This window comes from Dendropsophus ebraccatus, chromosome 3 (genome assembly GCF_027789765.1).
Source record: "Dendropsophus ebraccatus isolate aDenEbr1 chromosome 3, aDenEbr1.pat, whole genome shotgun sequence".
In the NCBI taxonomy this organism is placed as follows: Eukaryota; Metazoa; Chordata; class Amphibia; order Anura; family Hylidae; genus Dendropsophus; species Dendropsophus ebraccatus.
The window spans coordinates 72,423,108-72,442,179 of record NC_091456.1 but is presented as its reverse complement, the minus strand read 5'-3'; the positions used below and the strand labels follow the sequence as shown (position 1 = coordinate 72,442,179).

General features: G+C 40.9%; 1 protein-coding gene across 1 annotated transcript in view; it reads left to right on the top strand.

The window, feature by feature from the left end:
• TEK (TEK receptor tyrosine kinase) overlaps positions 1-19,072 on the top strand; it is a 96,544-nt gene that overhangs the window by 58,841 nt on the left and 18,631 nt on the right. Inside the window, exons 4-12 of the mRNA XM_069961986.1 lie at positions 79-231; positions 2,048-2,179; positions 10,941-11,081; positions 11,990-12,115; positions 13,079-13,233; positions 14,780-14,924; positions 16,601-16,762; positions 17,242-17,382; positions 18,599-18,886. Of these exons, the coding sequence (XP_069818087.1) occupies positions 79-231; positions 2,048-2,179; positions 10,941-11,081; positions 11,990-12,115; positions 13,079-13,233; positions 14,780-14,924; positions 16,601-16,762; positions 17,242-17,382; positions 18,599-18,886 (1,443 nt within the window). The remainder of the gene's footprint in view (positions 1-78; positions 232-2,047; positions 2,180-10,940; positions 11,082-11,989; positions 12,116-13,078; positions 13,234-14,779; positions 14,925-16,600; positions 16,763-17,241; positions 17,383-18,598; positions 18,887-19,072) is intronic.

Genomic DNA, 19,072 nt, shown 5'->3' with positions numbered 1-19,072 from the left:
GCCCTATACACACATCCGAAATTTTACCGATCCATGGGTTTATCCGTAATTTAGTTAACCCTTTCCTTTATATTTTAGATTCCTTCCTCCACTCTGTACCCAAACATGAAGTGCCTTCTCTTTTGGAATACTCCATAACAAATGTTCAGCCTAGTGATGCAAGCACCTACTTAGTACGTTACATTGGAGGCAACCACTTTAACACTGCTTTAACTCGATTAATTGTCAGACGTAAGTTTTAACTATTTACCTTATTTTATGTATGTGCTTCCAGGTTGACTACTGTTTGACATGTTTACCTGGCTGATACGGCAGATGAACATCATTGTCTTTTATTTGGCTTGCATGCACATTAATGTGTGCTTGCAATTCAAATTGTTGTTGAAATCAGTGCACTGTACGGCCATGAGAATGGCCATACATTGTGTGAACAAACTGTGAACCCGTTGTTCACAGTCTGCCAGCCGGAAATTATAGACGAGTCAATTATTTCCATGGGGAACAGTGGCCATTGTGCAATACATTTTGTTCCCAGCGGCCAACAATGGCCTTTCTTGTAAAAAAAATACATTGTGTGAGCGTGGCCTATGAATGTGATGTGATTGTATGTTAAGAAGATATGGCGAAATTAATTTTTCCCCTTTTAGCCTTACATAAATACATGCACTAGTGTAGATAAACAAACTGAATCTTCCGAACCAAGATTCATTCTGAACTTTGTTCCTGTCCTCTCCTGGTGTCCTCCTCCAGGTCTCCAGTTTCTTCATCTCGCTCAGTCAATCACTAACTGAGACTGGACAGTGCTGTGGCCAGTGATTGGCGGAGCAGGCTGTTACTCTTGTCTCAAAAGTAAAAGGCCACTCAGCCAATCACTGGCCATGGCGCTGTTCCGGCTCAGCCAATTACTGTCTGACTGACATGGGACAGCACTGCGAAAAGTGATTGGCTGAGCAGGTTGTCATTCTCAAGACAAGAGTGAGAGCCAGCTCGGCCAATAAATGGCCACGCTGCTGTCCCATCTCAGTCAGTGAGCGGGATTTGGGCTGCGGGAGAAGGAGGACATAAAATCAGGTAAATGCCTGCAATCGTTTAGCTGTTTTAGTGCCTTCATTTTAGGTTTGATTTGGACAAACCCGAACTTAAAGCGTAACTGTCATTTCAGGGTCATTTTTCTAAAAACATTAAATATCAACAGTACAAGCGATTTTAAGAAACTCTGTAATAGGTTTTATGTACTAAAAGAGTTTCCTTCTGTAGTGAAAAAGCAATCTCCCAGCCTCCCCCCTCACATCAAATGAAGCAGGATTTCTGTGTCCATTATGTGGCTATGGAGAGGGGAGGGGCTGTTAGGAGTGACTGAGCACGGAGGATTTCTGCACAACACCCTGCAATCTGCTCTCAGTAAGTTCATAGATAAGCACTGACCTTTATGACACCTGAATTTAGCGTTTTAGGTGCCCAGAGAGTCTACAAACAGCTGACCTTCATGTCACCTCTTTCTGCTCCCTCATCTCCCTCAGCCCCTCCCCCTTCATAGGCTTACAATGGAGAGAGCAGAACCCATCTTCACTGGCTTCTCTGTAATGAAGACGTGATTTGTCTGATAATGCACAGATAAGAAGTCAGGGGGGGGAGGCTGGGAGATTGCTTCTTGAGTACAGAAAGAGGCTTTTTTGGCTGATTAAACCTATTACAGAGTTTCTTAAAATCGCTTATACTACTGATTTCTGCAATAAAAAAAAACATGACAGTTACGCTTTAACTCATCCCTAACTGTAAGGAGCCTTTTTCACAGGCGGATTATCGACCAGGAGTATTACTAAAAATGCTCCTGCGGTCGATAATCGTAAAAGTGACAGCGATTGGCGGAGGAGCAGGCAAACAACTGATCGGGTCTTTAGAGCAAGATATATAGTACTGTCATATAAACATAAGCTGGTCCATTTTAACTAAAAAATCTACATACCTTAATAGGATTACATGTCAGAATTTAATTATTATTATTATTATTAATAACATTATTAATTGTATGCATATTATATTCCAGGATGTGGCGCTCAGAAGTGGGGACCACAGTGTAGCGAGATTTGTCCTGAATGCCAGAATGGTGGTGTTTGTCATGAGGACACAGGGGAATGTATTTGCCCTCCAGGTTTCATGGGAACGACATGTGAAATGGGTGAGCATTAGCCACAGCGGAATTGTTCATTGATTTCTATGATCATTGAAACTTATGGTATATATAAGGATATGGTATACCAAGCAAATCCACTGTCATGTTGGTTTAATATTAATGAAATGTTAATCCAATTGGCCGCATGTCACATGAATGGAGGCAATCCACTGTCAAAAAAGTCACTTTTAAGCAAATGTACCATCAGGTATATCTCTTTGGATTTTCTACCTTAACGGATCGGTGCAGGCCCTTGGATGTCGGTGGCGCGGTCCTTTTTTTTTAACCGCCACCTGGTCCCCAAGCCTCTGTAGCAGCCCCCCGTACATTATTCCTCTGTAGCAGCCCCCCCAGTGTCCCTCTGTAGCAGCCCCCCCATACATTATCCCTCTGTGGCAGCCCCCCATACATTTTCCTTCTGTAGCAGCCCTCCCAGTGTCCCTTTGTAGCAGCCCCCCCTTGCATTTTCCCTATGTAGCAGCCCCCCCCCCACAGATTATCTCACTGTAAACCCTCCCCTTACATTATGCCTCTGTAGCAGCCCCCCCATACATTATCCCTCTGTAGCAGCCCCCCCTAGTATCCCTCTGTAGAAGCCCCCATACATTATCACTCTGTAGCAGCCCCCTCAGTATCCCTCTGTAGCAGCCCCCTCCATACATTATCCCTCTGTAGCAGCCCCCCATACATTATCCCTCTGTAGCAGCCCCCCAGTATCCCTCTGTAGCAGCCCCCCATACATTATCACACTGTAGCAGACCCCCCAGTATCCCTCTGTAGCAGCCCCCTCCATACATTATCCTTCTGTAGCAGCCCCCCCAGTATCCCTCTGTAGCAGCCCCCCATACATTATCACACTGTAAACCCTCCCCCATACATTATCCACTGCCCCCTGCTGCCCGGCATCCTGTTCTCCTGTAGTGTAAAAAAATAAAACACATAATCACCTGGTCCAGCGCAGTCCCTCAATGTCTTGTCTTGCTCCCAGCTCTGTAGATGCATGAGTGAGTCACTTGTGCGCTGGAAAGCTGGCGGAAGGGAGCAGCCTCTTGTGGTCAGAGGTATAAGGCTGCCTCCGGCGACAAGAATGAATGGCAGGGCCTAGAGGGGCCAGTGACTGCCTGGCTTTGTGAGTCACAATGCAGCCAAAGCATTTAACTGTGACCGTTCACCACGAACGCTCACAGGCAGAGCAGCAGCAGGCCGTAGCCCTTTAGTGCTCCTAAAGCATAGGCCACCCTGCCCCTGGCTCAGCCCGCCCCTGCAGTAGATGTCAGTAGAGAGACAGGAGAGGGTCAGGCATATAGGATTGCACAGTCCTTTTGAGATAAACCACTGCCAGAGGAGTGTGACTGCAGATTCCTATCCTTAGAACTTGCAATACTCTAAATTCTGGTGTACAAAATTAGGTGTACCTTTCACGAGGGGCAGCTGCTGGATCAGCAGCAAATTCCATGCTGCTGGTGGAAGTTTGGGTTTCCATGGTGCTAAAGACGCATGAGATTGTAATGCGCACAACCTCTGTTGGATCAAAATGGGGGTCAAGCGCATTATGGTCTCATGCTTCTTTATGGCCACGGAGACCCGACCTGTGCCTTTACTTTGTAGAGTCTTAGTGTTGTTGATGATGTGAATAAAGATGATTTTCTACCTTTCATGCATTTCCCTACTTTTTAATATAGTCGCTTATGTTGAAGCTTATTACTGGGCATATCGATTTACCCCACTATTATATTAGCTGTGCCCGCCACAATATAATTGTTTAGAATTAAAGGAAATCTGGGAGAAAGAACTTAACATGACATTCTCCCAATCCACAATCTCACAAATTTTTAATAACTCATATGGCTTCTCCATATGTGTCAAAATTAGAGATGAGCGAACCTGGAGCATGCTTGAGTCGATCCGAACCCGAACTTTCGGCATTTGATTAGCGGGGGCTGCTGAAGTTGGATAAAGCCCTAAGGCTATGTGGAAATCATGGATATAGTCATTGGCTGTATCCATGTTTTCCAGACAACCTTTGAGCTTTATCCAAGTTCAGAAGCCCCCGCTAATCAAATGCCGAACGTTCGGGTTCGGATGGACTCGAACCCGAACCCGGTTCGCTCATCTCTAGTCAAAATCCAAGAAAACTCTTACAAATTAACAACCAGATGGTACCGAACACCTTATTACTTGAAGAAAATTAATATTCATAAAGATGAAAGATTCTGAAGTGTTGGAGATTTAAGTCACTTCTAGGGACTCTTTCCCATACTTGTCTATCTTGTCCAACTCTCCAAAACTATTGGTCAGAAATCATTAGACATATATATTTTTTTTTTTCCAAACAAAGTTTTTTATTGAAAAGGTCAGTCAAGTACAAAGCATGTAACAAATAGGAACACGCAGGTCCCAGACAAGAAAATCAGCGAAAACATTGGAGATGACCTCATTTTAATTTTTTGTGCTATAGTGAGGTATTATTACATAAGCTTTAAATTCCTGGAGACCTAATATAAAATTAGACATATTTTACATATTTGTGGTAGCAATATCCCACTTGAGCCCTCATTCTTCTATGGGTACCCTCACCTCTGCTTACTCCAGCCAAAAATCATCTACCAACTCTCCTATTATCAGCGGCAAAACTGCTCATTCCAATTCACTAAAGAGATGAATCCCCACCCACTATACATGAATGGGTTAAAAAAAGTGCAGCAAATAGCTCGCCTCAAGGAGCTCTGCAGCTGGGAGTTAGGTACACATGACAAATATCTTAACCTATCGGAGCCATGGAATAATTTCTATAAAAAATACCTATTTAAACCGTAGACCCCCTAAAAAGTTTGGTGAACAAATGAAGTAGGAATAACTATAGGACATTAAATATACCAACTCTTGTAGGTATTTGACATTCACTCATATTATCCTTTCTTTACTTAACCCAATATTAACTATGTTTTAATGCAACAATGTAAAGGTTCCTTATTTATTGTTGTTGTTAAACACTTTTTATTGTTATCTTAAAAGCTCCATTTTACACAATTTGAGTTTGTTTTTGTACGAGATTGCGCAAATTTTGATCTCGGGTGTGTGGTGTGCAGTGCACCATACTCACCTGATCCTGGCGTCCGAAGTGAAGATCCGCGATCCCGCTGCGTTCTCTTCTCTCTCCGTCGTCTATCTTTGGCTCCCGTCAGTTTCTGTCGTCTATCTTCGGCTTTTTTCGTCCATCTTCGGTTATCTTTGTCTAGGTACGTTGTACTGCCCCCTAGCGGCTGATTAGTGTATATAATACACTAATCAGTGGCTTTGGGCTGAACAGGTAGCTTCCCCCCCCCCCAATTATTTTTTTTCGCGCTCTTCTGCCACTGAGTGCTGATCAGCTACTCCCCTTTTACCCCCTTTTTTTCCTATATCCTACCGCCACTGTCTGCTGATAAGTACTGCGCATAAGTGCAGCATTTATCAGCAACTTCTTTTTTGGCATAGGTTTTTTTCCCCCCTTACTGTTAAAAACACGTATAAAACATACATTACACTACACTAGCCCACATTACACATTGCATTACTTAAAATAAAGTTTTACACTACACCACTACACTACATTACACAGTTACATACCCCCCATATACCAATCCCCATATAAAAATGGCCCACAGGGTGTTTTCGGCGGAGGAGGCATATGCTCCGACACAGAAACTGCCAGTGAGGGTGAATGGTAGGATCCTTCTTTCCTCCATTTATCCTCATCCTCATCTTCATTATCATCATCATCATTATCATCCAGTGATGATGACTATCCACCTAGGCGTCCAAGGAGGACGCCCCGGGCTGCCCCCCAGACACGTCATCCCATCCTGCCCCCTGCCCCCCAGACAGGTGACCCCATTCTGCCCCCTGCCCCCCTAGACAGGTGACCCCATCCCGCCCCGCCCCCTAGACAGGTGACCCTATCTGGACCCGAGACCCCCAAAATTATCAGCCCTAGATTCCTGGCTTTGTAGGAATGGCGGGAATCCAAATTAACCCCACAGGTCTCAGAGAATTAGAATTTTTCAAGCTCTTTTTCTCTGATGACCTTATAAATTTGATGGTGGCGCAAACAAACTTGTACGCGCACCAATTTCTTGACCAGAACCCCTCCTCTTCTTTTGCTAGGCCCATGGCGTGGACCCCTGTTGATGCAGCCGAAATGACAACATTTTTGGGGCTCCTGCTGCACATGGGCCTAGTAAAAAAAAAACACAATTCGGCATTACTCGAGTGGGCATATTATATATTATACCCCACTTTACAGAAGGGCTATGACACAGTTTCGATTCAAAGCCCTTCTAAAATTCTTGCATTATAACGACAATGCAAGTTGCCCCCCACGAGGTGATCCCTAGTATGACCGCCTGTACAAAGTACAGCCGGTCATAGAGCACTTCTCAGCCAAATTTACTGAGATGTATATCCCAGAGAAATACCTCTTAGTAGATGAGTCCCTCCTGAGCTTTAAAGAAAGATTCCATTTCCGCCAGTACCTTGCCAATAAGAGATCGCGGTATTTTGTGAAATTATACAAACTCTGTGAGAGTACCTCAGGGTACACTTACAGATTATAGGCTGGGTTCACACTACGTATATTTCAGTCAGTATTGTGGTCCTCATATTGCAACCAAAACCAGGGGTGGATTGAAAAAACAGAAAGGCTCTGTTCACACAATGTTGAAATTGAGTGGATGGCCACCATTTAATGGCAAATATTTGCTGTTATTTTAAAACAACGGCTGTTTTATTGAAATAATGGCCATTGTTTACTGTTATATGGTGGCCATCCACTCAATTTCAACATTGTGTGAACAGAACCTTTCTGTGTTTTCAATCCACTCCTGGTTTTGGTTGCAATATGAGGACCACAATACTGACTGAAATATACGTAGTGTGAACCCAGTTAGAGTATATAAGGGTAGGGACACCCAAACCAACCCCCAGAATGCCCCCCCATCCTCGGAGTTAGTGGGAAGATCATTTTGGAACTGATCTTCCCACTGCTGGATTAAGGTTACCACCTGTACGTTAATAACTTTTATACCAGCATCTCCTTGTTTCGGTCCCTCGCTGCCCGAGCTACTGTAGTTTGCGGCACGATCCGTAAAAATCAAAGAGGCCTCCCAAGTAACCCGGTTAGACAACTGATGACAAGGGGTGCGAGCAAGGACAAACGCGATGTCCTTATTTTGACCACAATTCACAGGAATAGTGTCACCCCTGTCACTGTACGTGGTACCACAAACGTGGTGAACAAACCTGATTGTGTTCTAGACTACAATCAGTATATGGGAGGAGTTGATCTCTCAGATCAAGTCCTCATCCATATAACGCCACGAGAAAAAACAGAATGTGGTATGAAAAGGTGGCCATATATCTATTACAAACAGCGATGTACAATGCTTTTGTGCTTTACCGAAGCTGTACCCGGTCACCTGGGGAAATACCTTGAATTCCAGGATGCATTAGTAAAAGCCCTGATATTCGGCAGCCACAGAGAGGGCCCCAGCGCTTCTGGATATGAAGAACCCCATATCATACAGGGACAACATTTTCCTGGTGAAGTACCCTCCACTGGAAAAAAGGGGAGATCCTAAAAGAAGGGCAGAGTGTGCCACAAAAGGGGGATCAGAAAGGACACAATTTTCCAGTGTGACACCTGTCCTGATCAGCCCGTCCTCTGCATAAAGGATTGCTTCAAGACGTACCACACATCATTGGAGTTCTAAATTTTCTAAATTCTGTCCCTTATTCCTAATTCAGGGGTCACGTTGATCCAGGGATCATTTTGATTGCCATTATGGGAAGGAATTTTTTCCTAGTGATGAGGGTACTTTTATCTTCCTCACGAGGGTTTTTTGCCTTCCTCTGGATCAACAGAGGTTGAATTTGATGGACACCTGTCCTTTTCAACCTTATAAACTAATAATTAGCCTAATACCCCCAGAGGTTTGCCATGTTGCATTTGCAGGCCTCTGTGCCAGGACAGTGGAAACCCCCCACAAGTGACCCCATTCCGGAAACTACACTCCTTAAGGAATCTAACAAGTGGGGGAAGCAGGGATATGGCCCCCTGATGACAGCAACATTAGTGCTGTGAAAGTGAAAACATTTTTGGCAGCACAGGAGCTTTGGATTTGCGACATAGCCTCCATCCTTCATTCCAGTCTCTAAATGGCGCTCTGTCCCTTTGGTGGCTTACCCTGTGCCCATATGGCACATTATGTCCACATGTGGGGTATTTTTGTACTAAGGGGAAAATACCCTACATGTTTTGCATATATTTTCTCTTTTAACCCCTTGTGGAAATGAAAAAAATCAAGGCTAGACCAACATTTAGCGTAAAAAAAATGTAAATTTTTACACTAAGGGGGAGATTTATTAAACTGGTGTAAAGTAGAACGGTCTTAGTTGCCCCTAGCAACCAATCAGATTCCACCTTTCATTTTTCAAAGAGTCTGTGAGGAATGACAAGTGGAATGTGATTGGCTGCCAGGGGCAACTGAACCAGTTTTACTTTACACCAGTTTGATAAATCTCACCCTAAATCTTTAATCTAGTCTTTTTTTTTTTTTCATTTTCACAAGGGGTTAAAAGATAAAAAAAAAAACACAAAATGTGTTGCGCAATTTCCCCCAAGTACGGAAATACTCCACATGTGGACAAAAACCGACATGTGGGTGCAAGGTAAGCCTCCGAAGGGAAGGAGCGCCATTTGGCTAGAATGGATGGTGAATGCCATGTCGCAATTACAAAGGCCCTGTGTGCCAAGACAGTGTAAACCCCCCAAAAGTGACCCTATTCTGGAAACTGCACCCCTCAAGGGATCTAATAAGGGGTGGACCCCTTGATGACGGTTTACTTTCACATCACATTGTTCCACATTTGTGCCTGTCACCAGTGGGGCCCATATGCTCACTGCACCCCTTGTTAGATTCCTTGAGGGGTTTAGTTTCCAGAATGGGGTCACTTGTGGGGGGTTTCCAGTGTCTTGGCAGCACGAGGGCTTTGTAATTGCGACATGGCCCTTGAAATCCATTCCAGTGAAATCCAGCTTCCAAAAGCCAATTGGCGCTCCTTCTCTTTGGAGGCTCGTCCTGCGCCCGCTTGGGACTTTATTTATTTATTTTTTTTTCCTTTTATCCCTTTGTGAAAATAAAAAAAAATTGAAGGCTAGAACAAGGTTTCAGAGTAAAAAATTAATTTTTCTTTTCTCTTGCACATTGTTCTGAAAATCTGTGAAGCACCTGTGGGGTCCAGATGCTCACCGCACCCCTTGTTACATTCCTTGAGGGGTGTAGTTTTCGAAATGGTGTCCCTTTAGGGGTGTTTTTTATGTTTTGGTACCCCAGAGCCTCTGCCAACCTGAAGTGGTACAGTCAGAAATGACCAAATATAACGGAGCCATTGAAATTCACTAGGCGCTCCTTTGTATCTGAGGCTTGTGGTTGCGCCAAATAGCGCAATAGGGCCACATATGGGGTATTTCTATTAACTGCAGAAACGGGGCAATAAATATTGGGGTGCATAAATAATAGGTTTATAATTATGAAAGATATTGAATTACAATAAAATTTCTGCACAGAAAATTGACATTTTCAATTTTTGTACACACATAGCTTTTATTTCTGTGACTCACCTAAAGGGTTAAAACAGTTTCTGGATGTGCTTTTACAGAGTTTGGGGGGTTTAGTTTCTGAAATGGGGTGCTTTGTGGAGATTTCTAACATGCAGTCACCTTAAATACATTTTAAGGCTATGTTCACACTGCGTACAAGTCCGGCCGCATTTCGTACGGGCGTGGGGAAAATAGACATGCGGCCGGATGCGTACGAATCGCGAACATACGCCCGTAGCACAGTTATGCTTCCCTAGCTTGTTTCGAAGCGATCTGATGCAGGTAATTTACTTGGAAATCTTCGCCCAGCCCCGTAAACCACACAGAACATTTCGGATCGAAAAATCAAGTTCAATTTGTCTGAAATAAGTACTTTGTACGGGACCGCATGGAAATCCACGGCCGTGAGTTGGAACATTTCCGTCCTCAAACAATGGTCTTGTTCATTTTTCACGGCGCCGTATACGATCCGGTCGTAAGCTCATACGTAGTGTGCACTGTGCAGCCGTATATCGTATACTTTCCAGCGTACGCATTAACCTCAAAACTACGGGCGAATATTCGCAGTTCGCACTACGGACGGAAACATACGTAGTGTGAACATAGCCTAGACCTGAACAGGTCCCTAAAAATATCTGATTTTGAAATTTTACTGAAAATTTGGAAAATTGCTGCTAACGTTTTAAGCTTCCTATTGTCTGAATAAATTGAAAAATAGTTTTATAAATGTAGCCAACATAAAGTAGACATATTGCTAATGCTATTTAATATATAATTTATGTGGCAAAACCATTTTCTGTACAAGCAGAAAACTTTTAAAGTTGGAAAAATGCAATTTTTAAAAAATATTTCACACTATTTTGTCTTTTTTTCATAAAGATTCGTTATACGTATTGACTCCAATTTATCAGAAATGTAAAGTACAATATGTCATGAGAAAACAATCTCAGAATTAGCCGGATAGGTTAAAGCACTCCCAAGTTATTAATGAATAAAGTGACACAGGTCATATTAAAAAATTTGCCTCGGTCCTTAAGGCCATTTTAGGCCTGGTCTTTAAGGGGTTAAAAAGACTCTTATCCTTGCCATACATACATAAAGCTAACCGTGTGCAATGCTTTTCCTTAGCATGTGGTGAACACAGATTTGGAAGAACCTGCAAGGAGACCTGTGGAGAAAAAGAAACCTGCAAGTCTCAAATGTTTTGCCTTATAGACCCATATGGCTGCTCTTGTGCCTCAGGTTGGACTGGACTGATGTGTGATGAAGGTACAATAGATGAATACACTGAAAAACATAAACCTTTGTTCTATCTATTAGCATTTTAGCAGTAGTATGGTAAGTCACCAGAACGCCCTTCCACAAAAGCATATGGCTGGGGGCTATAGCATATTCTCTTCTACTTCTTATACATCCACAGCAATTGATGGCTCATCCTTACCAACCCTAGCATCCGCTGATCAGCTGTTATGCAGAGCTGTTGTTTCCAGATGTACACTTTGAACAAGGCCAGAAACTCTGCTCATTGTGTAGTGGCTTTGATAGGTTACTAAGGTAAATGAGAGCTGAGCTGTACTAAGCTACTCCCAGCCTTATGGCACCATCCACTAAGCAGATATTGATAGCCTATCCTGCGGACAGCCATTCAAGTAAAAAATCCTAAATTATATTAAATAACAATGCTTAAATTGTACCTGTCGTTATAACTTTTAAAATCTAAATCAACAGTAGATGTGATATAAAGCAAGTTTTCAATTTACATTCATTATTTATTTTTTAGTCATCATGGAAAACACGGCACTTCCTGTTTTCTGACAGTTTTTTTCTCAATAAAACAGGAAACTGTCAGAAAACAGGGAGTCCTGTGTATCCCAGGCCATCTGAGCGCTCACAGAGAGAAGGCGGTAATGTGATTGATGGACATATTGAGCCGTGACTCTCTGTACTGGCCAGAATTCCTGTGTTTAGTCTGTTTTTTTACAACCAGCACAAGTCAGAAAATCTGCCTTCAGGAGACTGGGCCTGGATTTCTGGTAAGTTCAGCTTTGTTTTACAGCATGATAACAATAAAAAAAATAATTAATGTATATTACAAACTTGCTTTATTTCACATCTTCTGTTGATTTAGATTATGAAAGTTATAACAACAGGTACACTTTAATGTACTTCTCTTTTAGCTTGTCCGCAGGATTTCTATGGACCTGACTGCAAGTTGAAATGTCTGTGCATAAGGGGGACGTGTGACAGGTTCAAAGGCTGTATTTGTCCACAAGGATGGCGTGGGCTGCACTGTGAAAACGAAGGTAAAGCAAGGTAACACTGTATAGTTATATATATGCGAGAGGGCACAGTTACATCAATGCATTTATGTTTTGCATGCATCTACAGTTAGGCCATGTTCACATGGCGTAAGACACTGGCCATTCTGTGACCCGGTCACCGCACGCAGGCTCTGTTGTGTGAACTGACAGGTCAGTTTTTCGTGCGGCTGGATGAAATCCCTGCCTGAGCGTAAACTATGTGGGATACTATGCGATTTTCTCTACTTGCAGTAGAGTACAATGTAAGTTTAGTTTTAATCTCAACCGTTGTTGCAAATCTGCAACAACGGCCGTGATTAATACTAAACTGACGTTGTGTGAATATAGCCTTAGAATGTAACTTTAAGAATTTTTCAATAAATTAATTCCGCCGGTACTTCTCCCTTTATTGATTGTGAGAACACTTTCAAAAGTTCTCTAGAACAGATTTGGCCTTAGTATCATGTTCAGTAGTCCAACATAACTAGCCAAAACTTATTTCAGCAATTGTAATCCAAGTCATTGCAACAGACACATCCTATGTCTTAGTAAGAACGAAGAAGAAGGTAACGGTTGGCACTCCACTCAGTACCACTGGCGCTATGAAATTGTGGCTCCAGCACGAGCCACAATGTTCTGAACAGTCGGTCATTAACGCACCATCATAAATAGACAAGAAATAGTCGCTCACATATGATGTCACATTGCCAAGGTAACAAATCATAAAGACATAAATAGGATATTGCTATAAATATAGTTCCAATGTATTCAATGTATGCCTCGAATAAGCTTCCATACAATAATAAATGTTTGATATGACCTTCAGTCCTAGACTGTACAACATAGAAGAGGAGGCGATATCCAATATGGTGGCTTCATATAAGTGACAGCATTTATTTTCTTTTTAGTAGGAACTTATTGGCCTCAATCAATGCTACATGTTGATAAGTGAATGTTACATTGCAGGTAACCCATACATCCCACCACAGTTACAAGAGATGGAAACAACATTAGAACTGAACGCAGGAAATGACTTTAAGCCAACCTGTAGGGTCAGCGGCTATCCAAAACCCTCTGCGCAGGAGTTTCTTCTTTTTAAAGAAGATGGCACCATGTTTAAGGTTGTTTTCTTAAGAATTTCTTTTACTTTAATATTTGCAAAAAAAACATTAGCGGCAGAGGATAAAACTTATTTTAGCAACTATATACTGGTAAGAAAAATGCTAGATTTTAAAGGACTATTCTTTTTAGTAGGCAATACAGTATCTATGATTAAAAGTCATTAATCTCTTCCTCAAGGTCATAATGCAAGGAAAAGCCCCATTTTAAATTCATATTGCACCAACATATTATGTTTTAATATTTTTTTTAATATGAAAACCCATTTAACAAGGGTATTAGAAAACAAAGTATTACCAACCAGTGGTCTAATATGAGAAAGGTAACACAGCCATAACCAATATTGACTAAAGGCAGCTTTTTAGTCTTGTGCTGGTTTTAAAAGAGACTAAACACAAGAAGTCTAGGTCATCTGCGCTGACAGAGAAGGCAGTCATGTGATTGATGAACGCACTGAGCCATAACTCTGTACTGGCCAGACTTCATGTGTTTAGTCTCTTTTTTTTCAACCAGCACAAGACTAAAAAGCTGCCTTCAGGAAACTGGACCTGGATACAAGTAAGTATAGCTTTGTTTTACAGCATGATAACAAAAAAAAAAAAAAAAAGTAAATTGTTAACTTGCTTTATATCACAACTCTTGCTTATTTAGATTTTAAAGTTATAACAACAGGTACCTATAACAAGACCTATTAGTTAGATCCTATCAGAGGCCCTGCAAGTCTTAAATTCAAACTATACAGGAGATACAAACCGCTAAATTTACATTTAGGGGTAAATTTCTCACAAATGACCCCCAGAGTGGAAAAAAAAAAACAATACATTCAACACAACACATTATGCAACACTGTACAAGGATTGTAATTGCTCACATGACTGATTTCCTTATTGTAGACATGCATGCAGTGGTTTAAGAGAAAGTTTGTTTTTGGATTGTGGAAAGAAACCATGCAAATGTAGGTATAAACTATAAGCTAAGTTCACACACAGTAAAATAAAAGCTAAATACGACCGTCATTTTGAGTTAAAATAAAAAATTTGTGAACAGATAAGAAAAATCATTAACTCATCTAGCCCAGCACAAGAAAGTTTTGCGTAAAGGAGAGTCTTTTTGTGTATATTTGGGACTAATTAATCTACATGAAGCTTAAAAAACGAGGCAGACAAATTCTTGCTCCATTTTCCACTTTATACTAGAGATGAGCGAACCCGGTTCGGGTTTGAGTCCATCCGAACCCGAACGTTTGGCATTTGATTAGCGGTGGCTGCTGAACTTGGATAAAGCTCTAAGGTTGTCTGGAAAACATGGATACAGCCAATGACTATATCCATGATTTCCACATAGCCTTAGGGCTTTATCCAACATCAGCAGCCACCGCTAATCAAATGCCGAAAGTTCGGGTTCGGATGGACTCGAGCATGCTCCAGGTTCGCTCATCTCTACTTTATACCCATTACAAAGATTGTCTGTCATGATTTGTATGCATTTCTTTGTATCACTTCCATTAAATCCAGTCATTAAACTGACTAATATGTATGTGTTCTATAGGCTGTGTCAACCACTGAAATCGATCAGCAGACAGTTGCCCAGTTTTCAGTGGGAAAGATCATACCTAGATTTTCAGGTTGGTGGATATACAGTGTGAAGACCCTAGCAGGGACAGATGAGCAGCATGTGCACATCTATGTGAAAGGTAGGAATCATGTAAGACTTATCTCTATTTCCATAGTGTTTACCTACATTTTGTGGTGGTGATTTTTGCATTTTTTTTGTTCCTCTAATTCTCCCTCTCTTCTTACTCGTCCCTCATTAGCAGCAGCAGCATTTACTAAACTTTTCCATCAAAATTTTACCCAAACTTTTGCCTCAGGCAGTCATATTGAATCCCTTCCCATTTTTCCAACACATTCCCCATTCCCATCCCCAAAGCTCCTATGAATACAGGTTATGCAGGAGGTGTGAGGAAGTATCAGGAAAGCTCTATTTTCCTCTGCTGCAGCTCATCTGTAGTTTTCAGACTCCCGCTGTCACCAGTGCAGTCAAGGTCATGTAACCTTGCAGTCACCATAGTTTCTTCAATGGCTCTAGCTACAGAAATCACACTGAAAGTGCAGTTTCTGATTGCCTGCTGTGTGTTAATGCTCATCACTTTTTATCATTTTATTTATTTATATATATATTTATTTATTATTATTATTAATTGCAATAATAATAATAATAATAATAATAATAATAATAAACCCCTCCAGTATCTATCTGCTGCTTTATGTCCTGCAGGAAGTTTTATAGTCTTTTTAGTAAGACACAGTGCTCTCTGCAACCACCTGTTTGTGTAAGGGGTTTGCTCTGGAGATTTGCTCCTGCTTTAGACAGTTCCTGACCCAGACAGAGGTGGCATCAATGATAACCGTGTCTGAAGAAAAAGACTACACAACTTCCTGCAGGACATACAGCAGCTGATAAGTACTGGAAGGCTTCAGTATTCTAAATAAAAGTGATTTATAAATAACTTTGTGTCACCAATTAATTTAAAAATAAAAAAATTGCACTTCCTATATACTTCCTTTGTATCTATAAAAACACAATAAAAGGAGAAAACTTAAATCCAGAAGAGGGAAGGGGGCAAAGGAGGAAGGGACTCCATAAAGAAGTAATAGAGAGGGAAAAAATTAAATTAGGTAAATTGGTGTAGAGGGTTTTTTTTTTTTTTCTCCTTTCATATGGATGAAATAAGGGTTGGACAATGACGTGCAGGGTCTAGTATATATAAAGTATGCACTAACTGTACTAACCTTTCTTTGGACCCCTTTTGAGAGGGAATCATCCCCAGCAGGGACCTGACTGTGCTGGGTGACCACAGAGATCTGTAGAGGGCTGCCCCGGTGAGGGGTATAAATGCTGGCCTGCTTACCTAGAGTGAAACGTGAATGAGAAAGATAGTAATTTCTAGTAGGGGTGGGAGGCTGGCCGGTGGAGATGGAGGGAGACAATAATTTCTTGGAATCATGGTAATTCTACTTAATTGTTTTTTTAGAAGCAGGAGTACACTTCTGGTCATCATTACTGCACTTTACACCATAAAGGCTATTTTCACATACACATTTAAATAAAAGCAAAGTACGACTGTATTTTAAATGTAATAATGTGCCATAGTAAAGTATATAGAAAAAATGTCACTATGTGCACAGATTGTAAAAACAAAACATTGTTTTCAAATCAATTGCTGCCACAAAGGTTTTTTTTTTTAAATTACTTCAATTTAAAATATTTACTGTGTAGTAACTTAGCCTGGGTAAAACAAATAAATAATAAATAAATCTTGGTTTTAGTGTTAAATAAGATTATAATTTCTCTACTTTTCTTGTTCAGTTGCTCCATATCCTAAATATGGCCCAATATTAAATAAAAGTGGGCCCAACTATCTTCACATACATGTTAATGCTGACTCCTATGGAGGAGATGGTCCCATTGTAACTACAACTGTATTGTTTAAACCCTCAAAGAAGTCAACTGGATGGGTCAGCGTAATTGGTAAGAAATTATGTGGCCTAATTTTTTTTACTGTTTTAAAGAAAAATAGTTTGAAGAAAAATAAAATTCATAGCCTATAAAGCAGGGATGGGGAACCTTCAGCCCTCCCTCTGTTGCAAAACTACAGTTCCCATCATGCCTGGACAGCTTTGGCTGTCCAGGCATGATGGGAATTGTAGTTTTGCAACAGCTGGAGGGCCGAAGGTTCCCAATCCCTGCTATAAAGTGACATTCCAAATGAAACTAACCTCTTCTAAATGTGGATGTTCATGTATGTCATATGTTGGAGTTAGTCCACCAGCTGCTGCACTGTTCGGTTAGCACCGCAATCCTTTAAACCAGTTCAAGGTCATTCTCACAACATATTATTCCGCCACTTTAATATTTTTTTTAATTGTTTATGCAATTTATATTTTTAACAGTTTATGATAAAAAGAAAGCATTATTAGACAAATGATTCTCCTCAATTTTATTTACAGTACCTGTAAATTCTAAAATTGTAAAACTTGAAAACCTGGAGCCAAAAACCGAATACAAGGTTTGTGTTCAGTTAGGACGCAAAGGAGAAGGAGGAGTGGGACATCCTGGTCCGGAAAGTATCTTCACCACAGAAGCATTTGGTAATAATGGACTAGTCATGACCTTTCTTTGCAAGTGCCATTCCTGAGAATTCTGTGCTTGTACTGTCACTTTTTAGGGGATTTCTCAAAGGAGTTTTCCCAAATTAGGTTTGTAGAGCTTGGTAAAGGCGAAATGAAGCTTAATTTTCTTTGCCCATTGCTAACTCCCTTTCTGTTGCCACTTACATCCTGGCTGGGATGCAATCTTACAAACCAACAACCTTAAATTCCCTGGTCTATGTATCTTCATCCCTGTGTTGAAATAACCTAAGACTATTGCTGTTCTATAGAACTTACAAATGATAAAACAACAAGCCAAGATTGATATACTCTGACAATGTTATCAGTATTGCAATATGGGTAAAGCAGGAACCATATATAATCTAAAACTAAACAAGTTTATTATGTCAGGAAGGCTCTGGGTTTCTTCATATGGCTGGAGGGTAGCCACCTTTTAATACTCTATATGATTTCTATGCAAAGTGTGAGGAGAACACTACTGAGAATGACTATAGTAGGCCATACGCACGCACGCTCATGCACGCGCAACACTTTCTATGGAAAACTAAGAACAGCATATAGACTGCCACTATAGTTTTCTGTCATAATAACTATTGTTTGTGGGTATTGATACAAAAGTGGAGCGCATAAGGAAAACAGAGCCTTATATGTAAATTACAGGTTTACAGAGGGGAAAAATAGTCCGTATTATATATATAGACTGTTCTGATGCCTTTTATCTTATGTCAGTACAGTCTAGTAAAAGACACTTGAGTCTTCCTACCTTCTCCAGTGTGCACAGAGGATGCGAGAGAGGCAATGGCTCAGGGGAATATGATGCTATAGGTGGCCAGGACATGCTTTATGCAAAACTTTGTCCAGACTTTAGTATTTCTTAATCAAGTCCTTTGGCTGACATTTTTCTTGGGTTTCAATTGAGATTTCAGTTGTTCAGTTAACTTTTCTGTTACAAATGGCACAGTTTGCAGTGTTTTTTTTTTTTTTTTTTTTGTCACAAATAGCAGTACACCAACAGAGCCCAAAAATGGGGGGTTTTGGAATTTGAAGATGCATTGATCTATAGAAGCTGTCAAGGAACAATTAGAAAAAGAAACCTTGACTCTAATAAACAGAGTCTAATGTTATAATATATATATCCACTGCTTGGTACTATCAGTATTAACCATTAAGCAATATTGCTTGTGTCTTTTTCTAGGCCTTCCTCCCCCAAAGGTTATCACCCTAACACCAAGAAGTCAGACATCTCTAAATCTAACTTGGTTGCCAAATGAGGAAGACTCTGGGGAAGAACATGTGTATGAAGCAGAATGCTGCAGTCCAAACACCATTGATACAGCAATTTACAAAACAACTCCAGGAAATGGCACTGGAATTATTATAGATAAACTCAAGCCAAAGACATTATACCAGTGCAAAGTGAGGGTGAACACCAAGTCACAGGGAGAATGGAGTGAGCCAATATTTGCATGGACATACAGCAACCGTAAGTAAAAATGACAACAGAAAATATAGTTGGAGCAGAATACATTGTTAAAATTAAGTATTGTTAAAATTTGACAATTCTTTTTACTAATAATTTGGTTGCAGATTGTTCCACATTTTTAGGTAAATACACACAAATCTCCAGTGGTGCAAAAATTTTGTCTATGGACTATGGGGGAGATTTATT